Source organism: Macrobrachium nipponense, chromosome 11, assembly GCF_015104395.2.
Source record: "Macrobrachium nipponense isolate FS-2020 chromosome 11, ASM1510439v2, whole genome shotgun sequence".
NCBI classification, from domain to species: domain Eukaryota; kingdom Metazoa; phylum Arthropoda; class Malacostraca; order Decapoda; family Palaemonidae; genus Macrobrachium; species Macrobrachium nipponense.
Genome location: NC_061087.1, coordinates 30,019,073 through 30,047,019, shown reverse-complemented (window position 1 = coordinate 30,047,019; position 27,947 = coordinate 30,019,073). Strand labels below are relative to the sequence as shown.

Genomic DNA, 27,947 nt, shown 5'->3' with positions numbered 1-27,947 from the left:
GTTAGGTAAATAATATTCTAGCCTTTAACTAAAACACTTACATTGTCAACTATAAATAATAAGATCATTGGTAGCTAATTTGTATAACCGGGTTTCAAGGGAGATACAGCAAAGTAGAAGTCAGTTATTATTATGCAGATATTAGATTAGCCTTGAAGATGTTCCTGTTAAAATTATAATAGAAACTGTTACTTTTGTATTCATTTTGCAATTGTTTAGTTTTTGTGTGACAACAGCCTTTGTTCCACTTTATCTCATACTTTTTTTTTCTTTCTTTTAGGAGAGGAAAAGGATGAAGGACAAGATGATACAGGTAAGGATGGTTTATAGCTATTAAGAAAAGCCTCAGTTTTACTGAAACTCTTAGTTAGTTAGTTGAATAGCCCAGAATCTTCAAACATATATATTTATAAGTTTTTATAAAATATAACAAGTTTTCCTTATGGCACATATGTTTAGCACTTGTCAGCTTTAGAGTTCATCTATTGGATATCATGTTGGCAAATGTTAAAACTCAGTGTAAGTAACAAAAGTCATAAGAGCTCAAGTGAGTAGTGTTACATGAAACATTTTAGAGCATTGAGTGCTCTTGCAAAGTACAAAACAGTATTTTAGTACTACATACCAAACTTCACAGGTTTCATCATAAGAAAGTCTTTTCTCCCCTTACTCTTATGATCTCATCTTTTTGATGAGATTGCTCAAACGGATGGTCAATTTTATCTAGACTGTTAACAGATGATGACTTGTTATGCTTTTCCACAGGCTTTATTTCAGCAGGAAGTTTGAATATACATCTATAGAGCCTATACCCTGAAAGCAAGCTAGTATTTCCTACTTGTATAGAAACATTATCATTCTTTTAAAGTGTCATTATGGTACACTTGTCCTTACTGGACTATTTCTTTCCTTGAATTTATATCTGTAGATTGGCCTTCTTGGCAGTAAAATTAATGGCATTCTTAATAGCTTGTAATGCTTCTGCAAAGTGTAACATTGCCTTTATTTTATTTCCATCTTGAATGTTTTTTTCTCCCTTTTACCAATGGATATTCTTTGTACTTCGTTAGGCTTTACTCATATGAATATTTGCTCAATTTCAACAGTAAATATTGTTAAATTGTGTGATTTCTTTTGATCTAAATAATATCGTTTTTACAACTGGAGAGTCCTTTACATATAAGGTGGGTTATGATTGATGGGTTCATAATGACTTAATTACAGCACTTTCACAGAGACTATTCAGCTCTAATTCACTCTGCCTTGACTAATAATCCGAACGTGATGAAAACTAAAGGTAGCCAAGAAACATAAACGAGTTGCTGATGATCCCAGACTCTGTTTTTCACATTACTGTACTTGGGAGATATATTGTCTGGTGCTGCCATTGTTTGCAGAAAGTGTCCTAAGTCTGCAGGTCAAAGCAAAAAATGGATGTGCAGGTTGGTGAGAGGACCTGTCACGTGACATTTGAAATTCATAGCAGGGTCTTCCATATCAAAACTGGTAAAAGGATGTTACTGGCAAGTTATTATTATCTACTAAACCAAAATAGAGCAATTGTTTGTATTTAGGAGGCAAAGCATTTTTTTTTTATTATTATTTAATGCTAGATGATGGGTTATTTTAAATGTTTTAATACCATGCCAAACTGTTCTTTCAGTTGCCAGTGACTCAGAAGTAGTATTAGACCTGTGTGGCAGAAGACTCAAGAGACTCGAGAAAGCGCCAGCAAACCAGGCGTATGCCACAGCACTCGTTTTAGATAATAATTATCTACAGAATTTAGCCAACCTTGACAGCTATGGAGAACTGGAAAGGGTAAGAACTATGCGTCTTGTTTTCTTTTATTCAGGATACTGTAGATGGTGTATGAATTAAATATGAATATATATTTCTGTCTAACTTTAGAGTAACTGTTCATAAATAATATAGTGTCTGTGTATAACTTTTCTGTATTAACATTTACACGTTCTGAGAGGTAATTTTGTATTTATATAGCCACAAATTAAGTAACAGTCTTCCCCGAATAAGTTTTACAAAGAAATTGAGCATAGTAAATAAAGTAGCAAAATATTTGTAAGAGATACTTTTTTCTCTCTCTCCCTAAGATACAGGACATATGAAAGTCTCCCTCACATAGGAATGAGATACTATTCCATAGTACACATACTTAATAATACCAAACAATGCATATTTGTGCTCATCTTGTGAATGCTTCATTTCTCACTTGTATTTGCCCACTTCCTTATTCCCATAGATTTGTTGAATAAATTGATGCAGACAGAAATTGATACACAGTCTCGGAACTGTAGAACATACATCTTATCTTTATTTAAATACAAACCAAACTTAACTTGACATAGCATTGTTTTAAAAACCAGTACAAGAAAGTATTGCAAATACTTTTCAATTTATATCCATTCAGCATTTAGGAGACCTGATAAATGCATACTAATTTGTGAATTAATTTATTTTCAGCTATCTATTGCCAACAACCAAGTGGTTAGAATGTACTGGTTTGCACGCATGTACTCGTTACGCGTGCTCAATCTTCCAAATAACAACATTGTACAGGTAGAGGGTATGAGGGAATTGGCACATCTCATACATCTAAATTTGGCTGGTAATAGGATAAAGGTGAGTACAATATTGATTGCTAAAAATGTTGATCATATAAACTTCATTCTCACTTAAATATACAGTCAACTTGAGTGGAAAGCATTGATGTATGAAACTATATATTTGTTCATGGCAAAACTTACCTGTCAGATATATAATATAGCTGTTTTATTTTTCTGAAGTCCAACAGACAGAATTTTAAAAAACTTCCGACAAACACGCAGTGGTCGGCCAGGTGGTTAGTTACCCATTCCCGCCGCTGGGAGGCGGGTATCAGGAAAACCATTCCCATTTTCTATTCATAATTTTTCTGTCGCCGGTGCTGAAAACACCTGTTTTCAGTACCTCCGTCTTAGGATTTTGGAAACTTCATTGCCGCTAAGTATCCTAATTGTCTTTTGATTATTTACTTGGATTTGTGGCTAGGCATACGCTATCTTAAATGATTTGAATTTGATTCATTTTTGCTTTAAAATATCTGAATCTAGTTAGGCTAGTTTCAGACGGGGTTGTCTGCAAAGATAGGGTGTGGCTACCGAAAGCTTCGGTAGATCCGCACTTGGTATGTACGAGGGGTATGGGTCTTCCTTCTTTGTTGAGATTTGTCATGTAAGGAGTGTGAGACTTTGTTCTATTCCGTAAGGAAGACGTATGATTCGTATGTACGCAATTAATCAGTACAAAATCCAGAGTAGAACCTGCTAACTTAACCTGTAGACTGTTTTAACCTGCTAACCCTGTAGTATGGCCTACCCGTATGATATGTATGACGAGAGGTGCTCGCTCTTCTTCATTGCTGTGAAGTGCTACTTCTGTAATTGTTACTCCTAACCCTGCAATATTGCCTTCGGGCCCTAAGCAGTGTCTGTAGAGGAATTGCCCTTTCTCTTATACTCTTTCGATTCGTAACTTAGAATCGAAAGTGCTTGCTTAGAGAGTAAAAGTGAAGTGCAGAAGTGCAGTGATACCCCTTTGTGTAGTGGAGGGTGCGTCAGACGGCCTCGTTTCGCCTCTAGGCCTGGACCTCTGCTTGACTCCCAGGGACCTGGGGAGGGAGCATGTCGAAAGCCGAAGGAGGGTTACAAGGAACCCCCACCGATCTGGCGTGCCTTCGGCAGTTACTGATGAAAATCCCCATACTGCCAAAGTGCGTGCGCGTGCACGAATCCTGAAAGTTTGCTTCTCGTCCTCCGAAGCGTCCTCTCCGTGCAGGGGTTGGAGCTTTCGGAAGGACTCGCGCCCTCTAAATAGAAGCTTGATAGAAGAGGACGCTTCACGTCCTCTCTCTCTCTCGTATGCGTTTCAGTGAGAAGTAAGAAGGCGAACGTCGCCTGAACTCGTGTCCGTCTTTCCACCGAGAAATACGTAAAAGAAGTCATAGTAGCAGGAAGCTTTTGAGAGCGGACGCCTGGGACGCTCGGATGGACTCCACGGCGCGCGCGAGTGCACGCCAAGCGCGCTCCGTGCGCGCCAGTGGACGCCGAGCGCGCTCCAGACGCGCGAGCGCGCTTCAAGTGGACGCCGAGCGTGCACCAGCGCACGCCAGGTGTGTCGCCTGGCTGAACGTTTCTGTTGAACTCTTCAAGCTCTTGTTTCAGATTTGGGCCTAAAGAATTTTTACCTCTACCTTCGGTGATACCTTCTACCTCACCTGCAAAGAATGTGAAGTAGGCAGTGCTTCGGAGGAAGCTTAAAGTGAACAGACAACTTCTTCTTCGAAACCAGCAAGACATCGGGTTTCGTGAATTCAAGAGGTCTCTGTCAATTAATATGCTTTTCGCATAGGTGGATGGAGTTAAGGAAGATCTCGTTTTGCTCTACGCAACCTTTGCCATTCTGCCAATAAATTTAAGTGCCATACCGCAGTCAAGACTTTGCGCTAAAGGCAGTTACGGGTTATGTAAGGCTGATGTCCTGCACGTCAGGACTCTCGGCAACTTGTTCAGTAGGATTCTTTGCAAAGTGCATCATCAAAAAGGACGCTCTTCAGGAAAGCGCAAGACAGGACTTCCTTTGCCATACTGCCAATAATTTTAAGCTTTAGCAGGCATTAGTTGGGATAAGGAGAGGAAGCTGGTTGGAGAGTTTCTCCTCTTCCCAGGATAATTTTCCAAGCTTTTTACCCCATCTGAAAGGTTTTCAGATGATAGATTTTGTTAGTTTCTAGTCGGGACTACGCTGCCGAATTGAACATCGTCGTCCTACTTGCCGTAAGCCCAGTCTCTTAACAGGATTCTTGCCCCTTCCTCGTTTTGAGATCGGGAATCGGGAAAAATTAAATGCTCGAACCTCCCACCTTTTGGGGGATTACGTTTTGTCAATTCAGTGACTTTCCCCCATTGACAATATACTTTCGTTTTGTCAAGTAAGTGGGTATCCCCTCTTGACAAAAATATCTCTTTGTCCCGTAAATGGGTTAGTTCTCATGACAAACATCTCATTAACTTGATTTTGCGTAAGCGAATAAGCTCTTATTGACAAGATTCGGAAGAGCTCTCATTCGTCATTCGCAGACTCGTACAAGAAAATAGACTTGTAGACTACGTCAATGAACGCTTATGTCCAATAACATAAGAAGCTTGAGCTGACTGCTTCGACTGCTTCGATTCTCTTAAGTTTTGTTCATGAAACTTGCCTGTCAGATATGTATGTAGCGTATTCGAATTCAGCTATATATATGTCTGCCAGGTAAGTAGGAACAAACTTTATTGTGATATAATTTCATTTTTTGCCTTGCGTTATTTTTACTTCTGGTTGGTTCAAGTCATATACGCTTGCTGTAGTTACCTCTTCGGATGGCAACCGAGAGGTCTGTTGTCTATTTTAAGGACATTTAATCGTTACTCCCTGCAGCCTAACAGGAGTTTCCGATTTATCTTTTACCGTTGTATGGTAGTGTTTCTGACGACACAAACGCATCTATATTTTAGCGTTTTCTGTTTCGCTTAAATATACCAGCTTGAGAGTCTTTGCTCAAAAAATACGGACCTATTTCTTCGTAGAATAGGGTAGCTGGCAACCCAGACATAAAGTTAAGAGACGACGTTCGTAAGCTGCTTGCTGCTGCTGTCACGCTGTCTGCCAGTCCAACCGAGCCAGTATTCAGTGACAGATCGTGCGCTGTCATGCGCGGTAGGTTACGTCTCTCTCTCCTGCGGGATTGACTGACTAACCGTATCTCTGTGCTGACGGTTACGTCTCTCCTGCGGGATTGACTGACTAACTGTATCTGTCCTACAATCACGGACTTTAGCCTAAGATTGAGGGGATTTCTTACGTGAATGAATAAACGTTGCATTCGTTTTGCCTTACTATGTTTCACAGAGTTTATCTCTTAATCCTTTCGGTGCTCGTTACCGCACGGTATGGAACTACGAGTCCTACCGCAACATTGCACTTTTATTGCTCTCTGCTTAGGCAAAGCGCAGCCTTATTTAGGGAAGTAAGCATACTCGGGGAGGGAATGGATGAGCTTGCTGGGGACCATTTCCTTCCTGAAGAAAGTTTGTTTCCCCGAATAGACTGCAATTAGACCACAGTTTTTTCCCTACCGGGAAAACTGAAATATTATTCAAGATCTAGCAATGATTCTGAACATCTCTCAGTGCGTCTATCACCTGAGGTGATAGAAAAGAAGGTGCCGGACATCTGGATGGGTTTTCAGATGTCCTGGATCTTAATCTGAAAGAAGTAAAGCGATTCGGTAGTCCCCCTCCAGTCCTCGAAACGAGTTTTTGGAACCAGTGGTCCAGATCAACTCTGATATTCCACAGCTCTCTCATATCTTAAGAAGTATCTTCGCTCGGTCCTTGTTCGAGTTTACGAGAAAGAGCCTATTATAACAAACAGGCGTAAAATGTACGATCCTCTACAGGTTCGTTACAGGATTGCAAAAGTCCGTACGATCGTCTCGATCGAGGCAAGCAATTATTCACTTCCGAGTGGAATCTTTCTTTAGAAGTAAGTTGAGAGTTGTGTAGACTTTAGGGACGCCCTTTCATTCTTCTCTTCGATATGTTGAGGACGAAGAGGCGGCTTCTTTTCTCGCTCCCTATTCTCGATCCGGGATCGGTACCATTAAACGCCATCCTATGATATTGAACGGGGATGGATTGTTTAGTTTTTTTTTTTTTTCTTTTTTTTTTTTTTTGTTTTTTCCCCCCTTTTTCAATCGCTTAGGAAAATGTAATAAGAGGATTTATGACGTCACAGGGAGCGACAATGACGCTGATCGCCCCATGTTGGCCTTCAGAATCCTGGATTCACAGAGGTCACATATTTCCTAGTTCACTTTCCAAGGACCTTTTCCGAGAGAGTCGGTCTACTCTAACTCGAAAGGTACCTATAACCTCTCCGCTCTGAGTCTGACTACGTTCAGACTATCGAGAGGTTGACAGGAATAAGATTACCGTCTTCCTTTTCCTTTTACCCGTCTGAAAATGGGATGGGAAAATAAGCTGGCAGTCACAACTATTAAAGAATATGCAAAATATGTTGTTGACGGCCCTTTGGGCTCAGAGATTTGCGTCTGTCAAACAACAAAGCCCTTCACGGATTTTTGAGTTCTGTGGAATCTCGAAACTCGCTCACCATCTACTTTTTGTCTCACCTGTTTCTCGGAGTCAGACACTCGTGCGAGATCAGGCGACATATAGTAGCCCTGAGTTTCTTTTCTTGTTGACGAAGTCAGTTGCGTTTTATACACCCCCGATGATCGTTGTAACATGAGACCAGGTTTGGACTGTCAGGCATTCTTCCTTCGGGACTGAATCGCCTTTTATGCTCCTCGCTCCTTTCTAATGGCGCCCAAGAAGCTCGAGTCAGTTGATTCCGCTGACGACGTTGGGTTGCGTGATACACCCCCAAGGTTTGCTTAGATTGAATCGCCCAGGCAGTCCAGACACTCATTCTTCAGCGAAGATAGTGCCTTATGGGTCTTCAGGGTACAGCCTTGCTGTCCTTGATTCGTCTGACTGGTCACTGGTCGGTCACCTGACTTTAGTACAGACGGACTGACTGTGCATGTCCAGATCGAAGCTTTCAATATGGAACTTAGACGGAGTCTGAAGTTCTTGATGTTAAAGCATTCGAACCTCTCCTACCTGTTAACTTTTGCATGTGATCAGGAAGGCCTTCTTCTAACCACCCTAGATACGACAAAGAGGGTTAGTGAAATTTTAAGCCATCGTCACAAGTTTTGGCTTTAGAGAAGACAAGGCGGTGTGCTCTCTAAGCCTTCCGTTGTGGCCTAAGAAGTGGAAAAAACCCGTTTTGTCCTTGGGCCAGAAGCTTGGTGAATCAAGGATGGCACAAGTTAGTGGGCAGGAGCCAGAGAGAGTCCTGTGCCCTGTCGGGTCTCTCAAGTTTTATCTACATAAAACTCAAGAAAGTCGAAGTCATTCGGGCAATCTGCAGTGTTCCGAAAAAAGACCAGACTTGCCCATATCGAAGAACACCCTGGCTTTAGTGTTAAGGAGTTCTTTCAAAAATGCTCCTTCATTTGTGTTTGCACAAAGATTTGAAATCTTTTTATCTAAATGCTCACGAGGTGAGGGCGCGGCCTCGAAGCATTTCAACAGAGCATGGCACTCAGTAACATCCTGAGTACCATGTTTTAGCGAAGCAACTCTGTGTTCACTTCACACTCCCTGCGAGATGTGAAGATGGCATATGAGATCTGCTGCTCGCTAGGGCCATACGTGTCTGCAGACACAATCTTGGGGGCAAGAAGTACCACTCATCCTATCCTGTAGAAAATGGTTAGGAAGAGCTCTTAATTTAGTTGATGAGTCGCCGACAACGGCGACTTCTTAACTCTTAAGCCTTAGTAAAACACCTTAACTTGGCTAGGTTGGTCAGGTGGTGATATATATATATATATATTTATTTTACTTCTTAGCCCTCATGGTATGGTCAATATGGTCTAGTCACGTCGTGGTCTCGCCCCATGTTGACAGATCATCTGGAGTGCACCAGCTATATAGGTCTCTACCTCGCTGGCAACTCTAGTAGCACAAGCAGACTTACGTGGCAGTAACCACGAAGCCAGCTATGCTAACAGGTGGAACCAAGATGTAAATCATCTGCATGCATTTGTTTCCTAAAATCCTCTTTATTCTGTCCCTTCCCACCTCCAAAGGTGGGATTCAGCTATATATATGATCTGACAGGTAAGTTTCATGAACAAAATGATATTGTTATGATACAATAAAGTTTGTTCATACTACCTGGCAGATATATATAATCAAGTACCCACCCACCTCCCCTCAGGGACAGTGGAAATAAAAATTATGAATAGAAAATGGGAATGGTTCCTGATACCCGCCTCCCAGCGGCGGGAATGGGTACTACCACTGGACCTGACCACTGCGGTGTGTCGGAAGTTTTTCAAAATTCTGTCGGACTTCAGAAATACAGCTATATATATATCTTGCCAGGTAAGTATGAACAAACTTTATTGTATCATAACAATATCATATTTCTACTCAGAATAAAAAAAAATTCATTTTGATCCTATTTCTTTGCAGACTATAGAAGGTTTGAGCAATAACAAAACACTAGAGCACCTTAACCTGTCTGGCAACTATATTTCACATATAAATGACCTTTCTATGTTAAAGAATCTTAAGGTTAGTATATGTATTTTTCTTGTGTTATCTTAACTGGTCTTTTACGTAAACTTGATTTCTCTTAATTATATTTCACGATTAGTCGTTGGTCTTTCTTAGTGTGAAAAGTGTGGAGTTTATCACCTTTAATATCAACATGCAAACTGCATTATAAAAATTGAGTAGTGCTAGTTGGGTTGCAATCTAAACTACTGAGAATTTTAGTTAGACGGTTAAATTGTACAGTCACCTGACTATGTATGTGTACATAAGAAAAGGTTTAAGCACATTTAGTTAGTGTCCATCACTCCAAAGCAGTCATGGGTTTTCTCATGAGGGATTAGAACACAAAATAAGCTATTGACCCATCAGCTGCTTCCAATCTCAGACAAGTGAAGAGGGTTAAACTTGTAATTAAGGGCATATGAAGCTTGTATAAAAAAAAAAAAAAACATACTGCCACTTGGTGACGCCCAAGTAAAGAGGCTACGCATCTGATCTCTTGCGCACTATAAAAGTGATGATCTGTTTTAGAGAATTGATTAAATTTTTGTGTAGTGATTCTAGGCACTTCTTGTCTGGTGTTCCTAAGGGTAGTGCTGTAGTTGTTGTTCCACCAAATGTGAAATGGATTAGAAAAGGACATTGTAAATGAAGTACAGGATGTGACTGAGCTCCAGCAGAACTAAAAACTATTCCTTAGCTGGTCCTGGTGACCTGCCAAAGTAAAATCATAATTCAAATTAATATAAGAATTTAGTGACAATGCAAGATTCCCAGAGCATCCTTTTGCAGGTTACTGATGATCTTATTGACCTGATAGGTGGTTATTATTGGCTTTGACTGCAAGAGTTGATTTCTTGTTACACCAAATGTAGGATTTGTAAAATTCTGTGGGAAAGACTTCATACTTTCCATCGAATGTAACTGTTGTATGTACTAATATGCAAGTGTAAATGTACTGTTTTTTTCATTGTATTTAAGTATTTAATAATGTTTCAAAAGTGGGTGGATTGTCTTGTCTTTGTTATTTCTTGATGTCTTTGGTTGGTTTGTTGTTATATGGTAATGAGAATGTTGAAATGAGAAGTAGACACATTTTACACAAGGTTATTCATGATTTGAGTCACCAGTATATTTATTATTGTACAAATTTGACTTTTAGTATATTTTGATGAGGGTGCATTTTTTGCATCAAAATAAAAATACTGTAAGAGTTGGAAATAATTTTTAGGTTTACATGAATTATTAGCCCCTTAGAGTTTGGAGCACTATTGGTTATCAGCTAGGTAGGTTAGACAGGATGAGTGTATCCAGTACAAAAGGTCCTCCTTTTCTTTTTTCATTTTCATACCTGTGTGAGATTATGTTGTTTCCCTTTAAGCATACTTCTTTCCAACAATAAGAAGTTTTAAGAAACTCTGGAGTAATTGCCGTTGTATTGTTATAGTTATTGAGTCTGCATTATTTGTTTGATGGCATATGGATAGGCACCTTTTTATTCAACATTTGTTCTGAATACTGCATTATCTGTTACCATAATAAAATTAATCTTAACTTTTGTATAACTAGCAGTTAGAGGTGACTGATATAAAAACAAGTAAAAGTCAATCTTTGTAACTAAACGTGGCCTCTCTCCTCACAGGAATTATTTCTACATCGCAACCGACTTACAACGTTATATCGGTGTAACAAATATTTGCCATCGGGACTAATTATTCTAACACTGTCGGATAATCAATTGGCTGATTTGAATGACCTCTCAAATCTTTCACACTTGAATCATTTAGAACAGGTCACCATTTTAAACAATCCATGTTTGGATCCTCTTCAGCCAACAGGTCAGTGAGCATTAGCAGATAAAGCAGTGATTTTGATATATTGTTTTGGGTATTTTTGTCCCAGCAGACTTAAAAGCCTGCATATTATAGAATTTGCTTAGAAAAACGTAGGAGTTTGCCTTTTTTATATATATATTATGGTTTTTTCCGTAGAGTAAAAGTTTTTAAAAAATAGTATATTGAAGTTAAGAATATTGTTGGAACATAGCACCTGTTAAGTTCCTTTGGGATTGAAGTTTTTGAAGAGGTTGATGAACATATTTAGTGAACGTTTTGGTAGCGTTATGTAGTTTAATTTATTTCTGTTTGCATGTTATTTTTTTTTTAAGAAGACGTTTTGTATTCAAATAATTTTGTTTTGTTTTTTGAGTTTTAATTTTTAAATATAAAGACTTTTGACTTTTTTTAATGTGTCTACAGGAGTTTTGACTTTTTATAATGTGTCTACAGGAGTTTTAACCTAGGTTTTTAATCTGTTTTTCAGACGAGCTAGGAACGCCAATGGGCCCTCTCCTCGCTTTCGATTATCGACCATATGTTATTAATTGGTGCCTTAATTTAAAGGTCCTTGATGGTTATAAAGTCACACCAAAAGAGAGGTTGGTAACTTGAGAGCATTTGTATTTCTCCCAAAGATTTATGTGAAATTTGCTCCTGGAAGGAAAAAAGATGCCAGAGTGAACATATCTTCATGATTATACATCTTTCGACTAAATTTTTCCACAATGCTAACCTTTGTAATACTTGTTTGAATATTAGGAACATTATTTTCTTGATAGAGATAGTATACTAAAGGTTCTTTTCAGCATCCCCTCTGCCCATAGCTTCAACCCCTTTCATTTCTTTTATCGTACCTCTGTTCACAAGATCTTTCCTCCATCTTACTTTCCACCCTCTCCTGACAATCGTTTCATTGTACAATGGCAAGGTTTTCTTCCTGTTTCACCTTTAAAATGTTCTTAACCCTGTTTGCTTTTCAGTGCCGAGTGACCTCATATGTCCTAGTGCTTGGCCCTTTAAGTAAATCCTCCGTCAGAAACTAGGAACGTGTACCACTACTAAAGCAAGACTTGTTTCTTTTCCAGCCTCAAAGCTGAGTGGTTGTACTCCCAAGGGAAAGGAAGGGGCTTCCAGGTAGGAGAGCATGCGGCGTTAGTACAATACTTGTCAGGGGTGTGTCTGGCTGGTGGTGGCTGGGGAGGGGCTGATCTTCCAGATGATGATGATAAGTTGGCCAAGATCTTGCAGCTAGCTAAGCAACACCAGCATGACCTCAGACACGCAGTCAATGGGCAGGACAACAGGTGTGGACACTGAAACAACAACAGCACTCTGCATGCAGAAATTGCTTCTTAAAAAGTGTTTGTTTGTTTCTTGCTGGTTGAATTGACCTCTGCCACTGAAGGTGATTCACAGAGCTTATTTTTTTTATTTTCTTGTTCTGGTATTGCATGTATTGTAAACTATTTCTCATTGATAATGACATGTTTTCATAATTTTTCCTTCTCTTATCAGACGTTATAGGCATCTTGTATTTTATTTGCAACATGTTTATATTTTTTGCTGCTTGCATTATCAATATGTTGAAAGGAATTGTACATTATTTTGTTAAAGATATTGGTTTGGTGTGACTTGGTTATTTTGCAAAATATTTTGGTGTTTCTTTAAATGTTGTTATCAGAATTTCATTTGATGCCTATGGGTGCTGTGAGCATTTCTAGATATTTAGATTGCACTTATAATTGACTAGTTTGTGGCAGTCTTGAAATTAGTTGCACATTTACAAAAACCTAACCCTCATAGAAGTTATTGACATAATATTCAAACATAGTCTTTTGGCTAAATCCTGTAGCGTACAAAATGTACTTGAAAAAGGATGTTTTCCATTTCTGAAATATACAAGCAAATTCAAAAGAAAGACAAAAGGACCAGCATGTTGTGGCTGAAGGATTAGCCATGAAAGAAATGCGTTATGGTTCTCATGATATTCATGCATTTGTGGTGTCATTAGTTATATTTATAAATTTATGGATTTGGTAGGAGAAAATGTTTTTAATTGATTTTTGTAGCATGCAGTTTGCATGTGTCTTTGTCTTTGTGAGAGAGGCAACATTTGCTTTTTCGAATTGTAGAAAATTAAAATTGATTTTCATCTCCTAGCAAAAGGGACTGCTGGACATCTACATACCTCAATGTGAGTGTAAAGATTATTGGAATACATAGTTGAATTGCATGATTGTTATATAGCATAAGTAATATCGTTGCTTTCTTTCTCCTCAGTGAATCGTCAAGTGGGCGTGGCAGTCGCTCAAGTAGCCACCATGATTCGCCGGCAATGCACAGACGTAGTGTGTCACGATCTGCCTCCATGAGACGCAACACTGGTTAGTCCATGAATGTTTTCATATCACTTGTATGCTTTACTTTTTAGATGGTTTTTTGCTTGGCTGCGAGTGCTTCAGTTTCTTGCTGTTTTTTCAAGGAATTTATTGTTGAATCTGTTAGATCAAAACATTGCCATGTAGTTATAATTTGGTCATGAATTGTCCCAAAGCTTTGGGTATTTCAGGCCATAGTTACCAGGTAATGATGTCCAGTTTTCAGTCTGTTTAAGACTTCTGCCTTATTCCTTTCTTGAATACTGATGAAAATGAGGTGGGCCTGCCAACTGATGTGTAACTATATATACTTGGGTGCAGTTGTAGCTGTATATTAAATTTTGTTCATGAAACTTACCTGTCAGATATATATATAGCTGTATTTTCTGAAGTCCGACAGAATTTTAAAAACTTCCGACACACGCAGTGGTCGGCCAGGTGGTTAGTACCCATTCCCGCCGCTGGGAGGCGGGTATCAGGAACCATTCCCATTTTCTATTCATAATTTTTCTGTGCTTGGGTGCTGAAAACACCTTTTTGTTTTCAGTGACCTCCGTCTTTAGGATTTTGGAAACTTCATTGCCCTAAGTATCCTAATTGTCTTTTGATTATTACTTGGATTTGTGGCTAGGCATACGCTATCTTAAATTGATTTGAATTTGATTCATTTTTGCATAAAATATCTGAATCTAGTTAGGCTAGTTTCAGACGGGGTTGTCTGCAAAGATAGGGTGTGGCTACCGAAAGCTTCGGTAGATCCGCACTTGGTATGTACGAGGGGTATGGGTCTTGCTTCTTTGTTGAGATTTGTCATGTAAGGAGTGTGAGACTTTGTCTATTCCGTAAGGAAGACGTATGATTCGTATGTACGCAATTAATCAGTAAACATGTCTAATTCCGTAAGGAAGACGTATGATTCGTATGTACGCAATTAATCAGTAACAAAAAGTCAGGGTAGTGAACCTGCTAACCTTCCTGTATGACTTTATTTTGCCTAACCCTGTAGTATGGCCTACGGGGCTATGAATATGTCTACGAGAGGTGCTTCGCTCTCCTTCATTGCTGGGAAGTGCTACTTCTGTAATTGTTACTCCTAACCCTGCAGTGTTGCCTTCGGGCCCTAAGCAGTGTCTGTAGAGGAATTGCCCTTTCTCTGATACTCTTTCGATTCGTATCTTAGAATCGAAAGTGCTTGCTTTAGAGAGTAAAAGTGAAGTGCAGTGCAGTGATACCCCTTGTGTAGTGGAGGGTGCGTCAGATCGGCCTGTTTCGCCTCTAGGCCGGGACCTCTGCTTGACTCCCAGACCCGGGGAGGGAGCATGTCGAAAGCCTAAGGAGGGTTACAAGGAACCCCCACCGATCTGGCGTGCCTTCGGCAGTTTCTGATGAAAATCCCCAGACTGCCAAAGTGCGTGCGCGTGCACGAATCCTGAAAGATTGCTTCTCGTCCTCCGAAGCGTCCTCCCCATGCAGGGGTTGGAGCTTTCGGAAGGACTCGCGCCCTCTAAATAGAAGCTTTATAGAAGAGGACGCTTCACGTCCTCTCTCTCTCTCGTTATGCGTTTCAGTGAGAAGTAAGAAGGCGAACGTCGCCTGAACTCGTGTCCGTCTTTCCACCGAGAAATACGTAAGAGAAGTCATAGTAGCAGGAAGCTTTTGAGAGCGGACGCCCGGGACGCTCGGATGGACTCCAGGCGCGCGCGGGTGCACGCCAAAGTGCGCGCCAGTGGACGCCAAGTGCGCGCCAGTGGACGCCAAGTGCGCGCCAGTGGACGCCGAGCGCGCTCCAGTGGACGCCGAGCGCGCTCCAGTGAACGCTGAGCGTGCACCAGCGCACGCCAGGTGTGTCGCCTGGCTGAACGTTTCTGTTGAACTCTTCAAGCTCTTGTTTCAGATATGGGCCTAAAGAATGTTTATCTCTACCTCCGGTGATACCTTCTACCTCACCTGCAAAAGAATGTGAAGTAGGCAGTGCTTCGGAGGAAGTTTAAAGTGAACAGACAACTTCTTCTTCGAAACCCAGCAGACATCGGGTTTCGTGAATTCAAGAGGTCTCTGTCAATTAATATTGCTTTTCGCATAGGTGGATGGAGTAAGGAAAGCTCAAGGGAAGATCTCGTTGGCTCTACCGCAACCTTTGCCATTCTGCCAATAAATTTAAGTTGCCACTACCGCAGTCAAGACTTTGCGATAAGGCAGTTACGGGTTATGTAAGGCTCGATGTCCTGCACGTCAGGACTCTCGGCAACGTTCAGTGGGATTCTTGCAAAGGCACTCATCAAAGGACGACTCTTCAGGAAAGCGCAAGACAGGACTTCCTTTGCCATACTGCCAATAAATTTTTAAGTTTCATACAATCAACTTACCTGTCAGATATATACATAGCTAAGACTCCGTCGTCCCGACAGAAATTCAAATTTCGCGCCACTCGCTACGGTAGGAGGTCAGGTGATCTACCGGCCTGCCCTGGGTGGCAGGACTAGGAACCATTCCCGTTTTCTACTCATATATTTTCTGTCGCCGGTGGTATCAACATCGTTGCTGCCACCTCTTGACTGGAATTTGCTTTTCTAAGCAATTGATCACTCTTTTTGTGGACTTTTGGTGAAGTACCTGGATCGTTGTTTTGGCATTCGCTACTGTGGACTGGATTTGGACTTGCTTTTTTATTTTTTCTTCAGAATGTCTGATTCAAGTGTTTGTGTGAGAATGTGTGTGAATGTAGGCTGCAAGGTGAGGATACCGAAAGCTTCGGTTGATCCTCACCACTGTATGTCGCAAATGTAGGGGTTTTGATTGTTCTATTCTAACACCTGTCATGAGTGTGAAAGGTTGAATGTTGAGGAATGGAAGACTCTAACTTCTTACTTGAAGAAGTTGAAAAGGGATAGAGTCAGAAGGGCTGCATCTAAGATGGCGGGTAATGGTACAAGGCCTATTGAGCCTTTGGATAATTCTAACTCTTCTCTTAATTATGATTCTGTATCAGGACCCTCACTGACTGTACATTCAGATTTCAGCTTCCGGAAAATTTCTGCAATGAACTGAAACGGGCTAACGATTCTCAGGATGAAAGCCGAAAGGGCTACCATAAAAGGTAAGGATGGTGAAAGTGACTTTAGTGAAGTGAGTGTCCCCAGTGTGGTGGAGGGGGCGTCTGACCGTCTCTTCTGCGACGCTCCCAGGCCTAGACCTCTTCCAAGCTCCCAAGCCCAGAGGAGAAGGAAAGTCGAAAGCCGTACGGAGGTTGTGGAGAATTCCCCCGGTCAGGCGTCCCTTCAGCAGGTGCTGTGTATAGACAGACTGCTCAGGACCGCTATCGAAAGCGTCCTCAGAGAGTGCTTCTCTTCGTCCGCTTCTCCTCCCTCCTAAACGAGCGGGTGGAAGGAAATTTCCGGACTTTGTCCAGGCCCCTGAAAAGGCACTGGAGAGATCCTGGTTTGGATTCAAGCCCGGAACGCTTTTCGGAAGAAGAACCTCCTTCTATCAAGAAGGCGAAGAGGGTTTCGCCGTCCCAGGATGGGGGCAACACGCCTTCGAGGTCTACCTCTCCCGTTCAAGAAGACGCAGGAGAAGCGTCCAAAAGGATCATTTTGGCGGTACAGGAACAGCTTTCCGCCCTAGTAGGAGTCCTTTCGAAGGATCCTCCTCGTAAGAAAGACGTCAGACTGCCGGTTAAGAAGACTCGTCTTCCTTCTCCCACCAGAAGTGAGGCTCCTGCGAAACGTGAGTCTTTTGAGTTCTCAGATAGAGACTCGTGGGAAGATATGGATCCGCCAGACAAGCGCGTAGCAACAGCCAAGCGCGAGGCGTCCTACAGACGAGAAGCGTCCTCTAAGAGAGAGTCAGACAAGCGAGAAACGCATGGCAGAAGAGAAGATTCTCCCAGATGGGATACGTCTGCCAGATCAGTAGCTTCAGCCGAGCGCGGAGTAACAAACAGGCGTGAGCATTCATCCAAGCGTGAGGCTCAAGAAGAACATCTGTCACGCAAGGAGGGGACTTCAGGAAGACGCGAGTCTTCAACAAGGCACGAGGTGTCAGTCAGGCGCGAGACGGTTCAGAGGCGCGAGGCACCAGTCAGGCGCGAGGCGCCAGCCAAGCGCGAAGAGTCAGTCAGGCGCGAGACGCCAGCCAAGCGCGAGGATCTTGCCAGGCGCGAGGCGCCAGCCAAGCGTGAGGAGTCAGCCAGGCGCGAGACGCCAGCCAAGCGCGAGGCGCCAGCCAAGTACGAAGAGCCAGTCAAGCATAGGAGCTCTTTACACTCTCTTAGCCCCTCTCCTATTAGGAGTTTGTCCCCAGTAGAGAGAATTGTTGGACAAGAAGACCCGGAACGAGAAGTGGTCTCTCCTACTGATCCGATTATGGAAGAGGAATCAGAGGACGAGTCTCACAGTAAGGAAGGAAGGGACTGTCGAACTACAAAGTCTTGACAGCTCTCCTTCTCCAGGAATACGGAGACGCATTGATCCCTGCCGCTCCCTCCTTCGCCTCGTTTCACGTGTTTTTCATGCTCGAAGACTCCGAAATCGTCGGCTTTCGTGAAGATGAGACCGACGATTTCTATGAAGAGAGCTCTGCAATCGCTGGATAACTGGATGCTTACTAAGAAGGAGCTAGTAAGGACAGTCTTTTGCATGCCTCCCCCTAGACTGACCGGCAAGAGAGGCATTTGGTACCAGACTGGGGAGAATATGGGTCTCACTCTCCCTGCTTCAGCTGAAGCTGACTTTTCCAGTCTGGTAGACGCATCCAGGAGACATAGCCTTTCACACGGCTAAGATTACTTGGGGCCTTTCAGAGTTGGATCATCTCCTCAAGGGACTTTTTCACATTCTAGAAGTCTTTAACTTCCTAGATTGGGACCCTTGGGGTGATGTCCAAGAAGGGCTCATGCCCCTGAAGGGCTAGAACCGGATGTACTCCTAGCAATTCTGTCATGTATTGACAAGGCGGTGCAAGACGGCTCAGGGGAAGTTTCTTCCTTGTTTGGAGCAGGTCTCTTGAAGAAGAGATCTGTGTTTAGCGCTTTCTTGACGAAAGCAGTATCACACTCACAAAGAGCAGCTTGTTATTCGCCCCTAGGTCTGATTTTCTGTTCCCGTCACAGTTGGTGAAGGATATTTCCCGATCGCTGACGGAGAAAGCGACTCAAGATCTTCTCCTGCAATCGTCCAGGAAGAAGAGACAGTAATGGTGGGTGAAAGAAAGTGGCGTCTACTCCTGTTCGGCCCTTTCGAGGCGGCCCTCCAACTAGAGTTACCGCTAAAAGGAAAACGACGAGAAGAGAGGTCGAGCCTCGTTCCGCCCCTTTAAAATTTTAAAAGGGGAAAGTGAAGTGGCGCTCCTCCAAACACCAGTAGGTGCCAGGCTCCGGGGATTTGCGGAAGCCTGGACTCGCATCGACACAGATCCTTGGTCGATGTCGGTTCTTCAGAAGGGATATCTCATTCCTTTCCTGGACAATCCTCCCCTGACGTCAACTCCGAGGGAATTGTCCGCCAATTACAAGGACCCTGTGTTGAAAGATACTCTTCAACAAATGGTGGATCAGATGTGGGACAAGAGAGCTATAGAACTTGTGCTGGATCAAAGCTCCCCGGGGTTTTACAATCGTCTTTTCTTGGTTGCGAAAGCCTCGGGGGGATGGAGACCAGTTCTGGATGTCAGCGCTCTGAACAAGTTTGTTCAAAAACAGAAGTTCTCCATGGAAACCTCTGCTTCAGTCCTGGCGGCTCTTCGCCAAGGGGATTGGATGGTGTCTCTGGATCTCCAGGACGCATATTTTCACGTCCCGATCCATCCTTCGTCGAAGAAGTACCTCCGTTTCATGACGGGGGGAAGGATCTTCCAATTCAGAGCCTTGTGCTTCGGCCTGTCGACGGCGCCTCAGGTTTTCACGAACCTTTTGAAAAATGTGGCGAGATGGCTTCATCTGAAAGGAATCAGTATATCTCTTTTATCTAGACGACTGGGCTTATCAGAGCAAAGTCAGAGGAACAGTGTTTGGAGGACCTGAATGTGACACTAAACCTTATAAAAAAAGACTTTAGGATTACTCGTGAACTCGAGAAGTCCCAACTGATCCCCAGCCAGAACTTGGTCTATCTGGGGATTCGGATGGATTCTCGGGGTTTTCGAGTATTTCCTTCTCAAGAGAGACTAGCGAGAGGTTTAGAAAAAGTCTCTCTCTTCCTAAGGAAGGAACGGACTTCGGCGCGAGGGAATGGTTGAGCCTTTTAGGGACCCTTTCCTCGCTCGAACAGTTCTTTCACCTAGGAAGACTTCATCTCCGTCCTCTTCAGTTCTTCCTCAGAAGTTCGTGGAACATGAAGACAGGACTACTCTCCTCAGGACTTTTTTTCCCATTCCAGATCTGATAAAACGACATCTAGAATGGTGGTTACTCCCACTGAGGGAAAACAAAGGGTGCTTCCCTGGAAATACAGAGCCCAAACCTTGTATTGTTTTCCGACGCGTCGGAAAAAAGGTTGGGGAGCAACTTTGGGAAAGAGAGAAGTGTCAGGCACTTGGAATGCTCTTCAAGTGTCCTGGCACATAAACTGCAAAGAACTGCTAGCTGTACACCTAGCTCTAAAGAGCTTCGAACCGTTAGTTTGCAACAAAATAGTTCAAGTGAATGCGGACAATACAACCGCTCTAGCATACATTCGGAAGCAAGGAGGTACTCACTCGTATGCCCTTTACGAACTCACGAGAGAACTTCTGTTGTGGACATCCCAGAGGAACATCTCTCTCTTGACGAGGTTCGTTCAGGGAGTAAGGAACGTACGAGCGGACAGGCTGAGCAGGAGGAACCAGGTCCTTCATACCGAGTGGACCCTCCACTCAGAAGTTTGCCTCAAGCTTCTGGTCTCTTTGGGGAACTCCTCATGTCGACCTCTTTGCCACGTTCCTCTCGAGGAGACTGGAAGTCTTCTGTTCAGTGGTAGAAGATCCCAGAGCTCTAGCAGTAGACGCCTTCCTACTAGATTGGTCTCAGGTAGCACGTTTACGCATTTCCCCCATTCAAGATTCTGGGGCAAGTACTCAGGAAGTTTGTGACTTCAAAGGGGACAAGAATGACCCTGATAGCCCCCTTTTGGCCAGCTCAAGAATGGTTTCCAGAGGTACTGGAGTGGATAGTAGACTTCCCCAGATCCCTTCCACAAAGGAGGGATCTTCTCAGACAACCACACTTCGAGAGGTTTCATCAAAACCTCCCCGCTCTCGCTCTGACTGCCTTTCGACTATCGAAAGACTTGTCAGAGCGAGAGGCTTTTCTAGTAAAGCAGCAAGCTCGATCGCTAGAGCCCGGAGAACTTCCACTATCCGGGTTTATCAATCCAAGTGGGAAGTTTTTAGAAGGTGGTGTAAGTCAAAGAAGTTGTCCTCCTCCAGTACCTCTGTAGCAGAAATAGCTGATTTTCTGTTATTTCTGAGGGAAGAGTCGCAGCTTCTCGTAGCCACGATAAAGGGCTATAGGAGTATGCTATCGGCCGTCTTTAGGAATAGAGGCCTAGATTTGGGAAACAATAAGGATCTGCATGATCTGATTAGGTCATTTGAGACCAAGAAGTATAGAATGACTTCTCCCCCTAACTGGAATCTAGACGTAGTACTGAAGTTCTTGACTTCAGAGAGATTTGAACCCTACATTTGGCCTCGTTTCGTGATATAACGAGAAAATGTTAGTTCCTTTTGTCACTGGCAACGGCAAAAAGGGTTAGCGAACTGCACGCCCTTAGTGACAAAGTCGGGTTTCAATATAGATTCAGCCATCTGTTCTTTCAAGGAATTATTCTTAGCGAAGAATGAAAATCCTTCGAAACCCTGGCCGAGAAACTTCGAAGTAAAAGGATTATCGGGTCTCGTCGGCAGGGAACCGGAGAGGTCTCTTTGCCCAGTAAGGGCATTAAAGTTTTACTTAAAGAAAAAGGAACAGTTGGGAGGTTCTAGACAAGGCCTGTGGTGCTCAGTGAAGGATCCATCAAGACCTATGTCTAAGAATGCATTAGCCTTTTTTGTCAGGAACGTAATTATGGACGCTCATAAGGCTTGCACGGACGATTCCTTAAAACTCCTAAGAGTAAGAGCTCATGAAGTGAGAGCAGTGGCAACGTCTCTCTCTTTCAGAGAAATATGTCGCTGAAGAATATCTTGGAAGCGACATATTGGAGATGTAATTCTGTGTTTGCGGCTCACTATTTGAAGGACGTGCGTGTGACCTATGAAAAATGTTTTTCATTAGGTCCTTTTGTGTCTGCGGGCACAATCCTGGGTACAGGAGCTTACAACAATCCTTAAATATAGATATGTTCTAGACTTTCTTCTGAAACAAGTGCAGTTGTCGCACAAGCGTCCAGTCACTTCAGTTCAGTAAGGAACTCTTGTGATATCTTGTAATAGAAACCTTAAATATAGATATGTTCTAGACTTTCTTCTGAACAAGTGCAGTTGTCGCACAAGCGTCCAGTCACTTCAGTTCAGTAAGGAACTCTTGTGATATCTTGTAATAGAAAATTTTTTTTAAATTATTGTGTACTTGTGCATTGTGGTTTGAGTTACGGTTGTTGCGAAGAGTTGGGGATAACTCTGAGCAATTTTTAATACTAACATGGTGGTTAGGATCAGGTGGTCGGGATTGATTGTTTGCTCCTTAATAAGGTGTGTTGTCATGTAAGTGGATCAGCACCCATTGACAAAGTCCTTTCAGGCTCTGCCGAGTAAGTGGATAAGACCCCTTCGGCAGACCCACAAGAATTCTTGGCCATAGATCACATATCTCGCTAAAGTTTCTTGAGGTGATGCAGACTACGGGGAAAACACCCACGGAGTCTACCACCTATCAGGTAGGAACCAAGGTTTTTAATTTATACCTACAACAGATGTTGTTTACCTGTCTATTCTAGTAGTAGCTGTCTCTTACCCTCCACCGAAGGGTGCCAATCAGCTATGTATATATCTGACAGGTAAGTTGATTGTATGAAAATGATATTGTTATAATACAATAAAGTTTCATACATACTTACCTGGCAGATATATACGATTAGGGCCCACCCAGCCTCCCCGCAAGGAGACAGGTGGAAGAGAAAATATATGAGTAGAAAACGGGAATGGTTCCTAGTCCTGCCACCCAGGGCAGGCCGGTAGATCACCTGACCTACCTGTAGCGAGTGGCGCGAAATTTGAATTTCTGTCGGGGACGACGGAGTCTTAGCTATGTATATATCTGCCAGGTAAGTATGTATGAAACTTTATTGTATTATAACAATATCATCTTTAGCAGGCATTAGTTGTGATACGGGAGAGGAAGCTGGTTGGAGAGTTTCTTCCTCTTCCCAGGATAATTTTGCAAGCTTTTTAGCCCATCTGAAAGGGTTTTTCAGATGATAGATTTTGTTAGTTTCTAGTCGGGACTACGCTGCCGAATTGAACATCGTCGTTCTACCTGCCGTAAGCCCAGTCTCTTAACAGGATTCTTGCCCCTTCCTCGTTTGAGACGGGAATCGAAAAAAATTAAATGCTTGACTCCCTGGATTACGTTTTGTCAATTCAGTGACTTTCCCCCATTGACAATATACTTTCGTTTTGTCAAGTAAGTGGGTATCCCCTCATTGACAAAATATCTCTTTGTCCCGTAAATGGGTTAGTTCTCATTGACAAACATCTCATTAACTTGATATTGCGTAAGCGAATAAGCTCTTATTGACAAGATTCGGAAGAGCTCTCATTCGTCATTCGCAGACTCGTACAAGAAATAGACTTGTAGACTACGTCAATGAACGCTTATGTCCAGTAACATAAGAAGCTTGAGCTGACTGCTTCGATTCTCTTAAGTTTTGTTCATGAAACTTGCCTGTCAGATATGTATGTAGCTGTATTTCCGAATTCAGCTATATATATGTCTGCCAGGTAAGTATGAACAAACTTTATTGTGATATAATTTCATATTTTGCCTTGCGTTATTTTACTTCTGGTTGGTTCAAGTCATATACGCTTGCTGTAGTTACCTCTTCGGATGGCAACCGAGAGGTCTATTGTCTATTTTAAGGACATTTAATCGTTACTCCCTGCAGCCTTCCAGGAGTTTCCGATTTATCTTTTACCGTTGTATGGTAGTGTTCTGACGACACAAACGCATCTATATATTTAGCGTTTTCTGTTTCGCTTAAATATACCAGCTTGAGAGTCTTTCTGCTCAAAAAATAACGGACCTATTTCTTCGTAGAATAGGGTAGCTGGCAACCCAGACATAAAGTTAAGAGACGACGTTCGTAAGCTGCTGGCTGCTGCTGTCACGCTGTGTCTGTCCTCCAGTCCAACCGAGCCAGTAACAGATCGGGCGCTGTCATGCGCGGTAGGTTACGTCTCTCTCTCCTGCGGGATTGACTGACTAACCGTATCTCTGTGCTGGCGGTTACGTCTCTCCTGCGGGATTGACTGACTAACTGTATCTCTGCCCTACAATCACGGACTTTAGCCTAAGATTGAGGGGATTTCTTACGTGAATGAATAAACGTTGCATTCGTTTTGCCTTACTATGTTCAACAGAAGTTATCTCTTAATCCTTTCGGTGCTCGTTACCGCACGGTATAGAACTACGAGTCATACCGCAACATTGCACTTTTATATGCTCTCCTGCTTAGGCAAAGCGCAGCCTTATTAGGAAGTAAGCATACTCGGGGAGGGAATGGATGAGCTTGCTGGGGACCATTTCCTTCCTGAAGAAGTTTGTTTCCCCGAATAGACTGCAATTCAGACCACAGTTTTCTCCTACCGGGAAACTGAAATATTATTCAAGATCTAGGAATGATTCTGAACATCTCTCAGTGCGTTTTATCACCTGAGGTGATAGAAAGAAGGTGCCGGACATCTGGATAGGGTTTCAGATGTCTTGGATCTTAATCTGAAAGAAGTAAAAGCGATTCGGTAGTCCCTCCAGTCCTCGTAACGAGTTTTGGGAACCAGTGGTCCAGATCAACTCTGATATTCCACAGCTCTCTCATATCTTAAGAAGTATCTTCTCGGTCCCTGTTCGAGTTTACGAGAAAGCCTATTATAACAACAGGCGTAGAATGTAACGATCCTCTAGAGGTTCGTTACAGGATTGCAAAAGTCCGTACGAATCGTCTAGATCGACGGCAGCAACTATTGACTTCCGAGTGGAATCTTTCTTTAGAAGTAAGTTGAGAGTTGTGGAGACTTTAGGGACGCCCTTTCATTCTTCTCTTCGATATGTTGAGGACGAAGAGGCTTCTTTTCTGCTCCCTTATTCTCGATCCGGGATCGGTACCATTAAACGCCATCCTATGATATTGAACGGGGATGGATATTTAGTCTCTTTTCCCCTTTTTTCAATCTCTTAGGAAATGTAATAAGAGGATTTATGACGTCACAGGGAGCCGGACAATGGACGCTGATCGCCCCATGTTGGCCTTCAGGATCCTGGATTCACAGAGGTCACATACTTCCTAGTTCACTTTCCAAGGACCTTTTCCGAGAGAGTCGGTCTACTCTAACTCGAAAGGTACCTATAACTACCTATATACATCTCCGCTCTGAGTCTGACTACGTTCAGGCTATCGAGATGTTGACAGGAATAAGATTACCGTTCTTCCATTTCCGTCTGAAGAATGGGATAAGCTGGCAGTCACAACTATTAAAGAATACGCAAATATGTTGTTGACGGCCTTTGGGCTCAGAGATTTGCGTCTGTCAAACAACAAAGCCCTTCACGATCTTTTGAGTTCTGTGGAATCTCGAACCTCGCTCATCATCTACTTTTTGTCTCACCTGTTTTCTCGGAGTCAGACACTCGTGCGAGATCAGGCGACATATAGTAGCCCTGAGTTTCTTGTTGACGAAGTCGGTTGCGTTTATACACCCCCGATGATCGTGTAACATGAGACCAGGTTGGACTGTCAGGCATTCTTCCTTCGGGACTGAATCGCCTTTTTGCTCCTCGCTCCTTTCTCCTGGCACCAGAAGCTCGAGTCAGGAGTTGATTCGCTGACGACGTTGGGTTGCGTTGATACACCCCCAAGGTTTGCTTAGATTGAATCGCCCAGGCAGTCCAGACACTCATCCTTCAGCGAAGAATAGTGCCTTATGGTCTTCAGGGTACAGCCTTGCTGTCCTTGATTCGTCTGACTGGTCAACTGGTCGGTCACCTGACTTTAGTACAGACGGACTGACTGTGCATGTCCAGATCGAAGCTTTCAATATGGAACTTAGACGTAGTCTGAAGTTCTTGATGTCAAAGCATTCGAACCTCTCCTACCTGTTAACTTCTTGCATGTGATCAGGAAGGCCTTCTTCTAACCACCCTAGATACGACAAAGAGGGTTAGTGAGATTTTAAGCCATCGTCACAAGTTTTGGCTTTAGAGAACACAAGGCGGTGTGCTCTCTAACCCTTCCGTTGTGGCCTAAGAATGGTAACCCGTTTTGTCCTTGGGCCAGGAGCTTGGAAGCAAGGATGGCACAAGTTAGTGGGCAGGAGCCAGAGAGAGTCCTGTGCCCTGTCGGGTCTCTCAAGTTTTATCTACATAAAACTCAAGAAAGTCGAAGTCATTCGGGCAATCTGCAGTGTTCCGAAAAAGACCAGACTTGCCCATATCGAAGAACAGACCTGGCTTTAGTGTTAAGGAGTTCTTTCAAAAATGCTCCTTCATTGTGTTTGCACAAAGATTTGAAATCTTTTTATCTGAATGCTCACGAGGTGAGGGCGCGGCCTCGGAAGCATTTCAACAGAGCATGGCACTCAGCAACATCCTGAGTACCATGTTTTAGCGAAGCAACTCTGTGTTCACTTCACACTCCCTGCGAGATGTGAAGATGGCATATGAGATCTGCTGCTCGCTAGGGCCATACGTGTCTGCAGACACAATCTTGGGGGCAAGAAGTACCACTCATCCTATCCTGTAGAAAATGGTTAGGAAGAGCTCTTAATTTAGTTGTTGAGTCGCCGACAACGGCGACTTCTTAACTCTTAAGCCTTAGTTAACACACCTTAACTTTGGCTAGGTTGGTCAGGTGGTGATATATATATTTATATATATATATATTTATTTTACTTCTTAGCCCTCATGGTATGGTCAATATGGTCTAGTCACGTCGTGGTCTCGCCCCTGTTGACAGATCATCTGGAGTGCACCAGCTATATAGGTCTCTACCTCGCTGGCAACTCTAGTAGCACAAGCAGACTTACGTGGCAGTAACCACGAAGCCAGCTATGCTAACAGGTGGAACCAAGATGTAAATCATCTGCATGCATTTGTTTCCCAAAATCCTTCTATTCTGTCCCTTCCCACCTCCAAAGGTGGGATTCAGCTATATATATATCTGACAGGTAAGTTTCATGAACAAAATGATATTGTTATGATACAATAAAGTTTGTTCATACTTACCTGGCAGATATATATACAGCTGTATTTTCTGAAGTCCGACAGAATTTTAAAAACTTCCGACACACGCAGTGGTCGGCCAGGTGGTTAGTACCCATTCCCGCCGCTGGGAGGCGGGTATCAGGAACCATTCCCATTTTCTATTCATAATTTTTATTTCCACTGTCCCCTGAGGGGAGGTGGGTGGGTACTTGATTATATATATCTGCCAGGTAAGTATGAACAAACTTTATTGTATCATAACAATATCATTTTAATTACTGTTCTCTGTAGTAGGTAATAATTGTTACTCTATAGCTGTGAGAAGAAAGTTAAGTTAGCTTAAAATGGAAAACTAATGATTTGATTATCACAGAGATATAGATATAAGTACATTGTATAGTAAGGAAATGTGGAATCAGTTGCAGTTTGCTAATTGACTCTTCCTTCTCGAAACTGGATCATTGTTTGTATATGAACGTAAAAGTTTCAAGACAGGATTTCATGTTGTAGACTGATACATGTGTAAATGTAATTTTTTAGCTGAATGACGAGAACTTGTAAAAAGTTTTTCTGTCACGTAGATAGAGTTTGATAGGGTAGGCACATTTCAAAAAGGAAGGTAAGATGGACTTTGGAAATGAGAGATCCACAGGCAGGCATGTTTGATAAAACTTTTGCTGCAATCTATATAGTGTTACCTAGAAAATAAATTGTAAATTAATATATGATTGTCTTCTCCTGCAGAGTACAAACCTCTTATTTTATCTATATGCCATAATGCCCAGTACTGTAATGGGTTGGCTAATCACCAGTGAAAAATAAGTTAGGGTTCTTCTTCCACGATGAAATATGAGAGGGTTCTTCTTCCACGATGAAATATGAGGGTCACATTACTCGACGTCAAAAATTTAATTTTCTGCTTAATTTTTCATATTAGATATTTGTATACCTGGACTGCATACAGCTGTTATAAATTAACCCTTACACCTCTGGATAAAGTTGTTAAAGAGTGTTGACACTTGGTGGTGTCAGAATATGCAGAGCTAACTACCTTTTCACACAGTGATAAATGTAATTGGAGAGAAAACTGAACATACCTAAAAAGCAC

General features: G+C 42.6%; 1 protein-coding gene across 1 annotated transcript in view; it reads left to right on the top strand.

Annotated features, from left to right (window-relative positions):
- LOC135202774 (centrosomal protein of 97 kDa-like) overlaps positions 1–27,947 on the top strand; it is a 50,612-nt gene that overhangs the window by 2,879 nt on the left and 19,786 nt on the right. Inside the window, 8 exon segments of the mRNA XM_064232267.1 lie at positions 281–313; positions 1,664–1,821; positions 2,482–2,640; positions 9,150–9,251; positions 10,876–11,071; positions 11,556–11,670; positions 12,157–12,375; positions 13,352–13,455. Coding sequence (XP_064088337.1) covers positions 281–313; positions 1,664–1,821; positions 2,482–2,640; positions 9,150–9,251; positions 10,876–11,071; positions 11,556–11,670; positions 12,157–12,375; positions 13,352–13,455 — 1,086 coding nt within the window.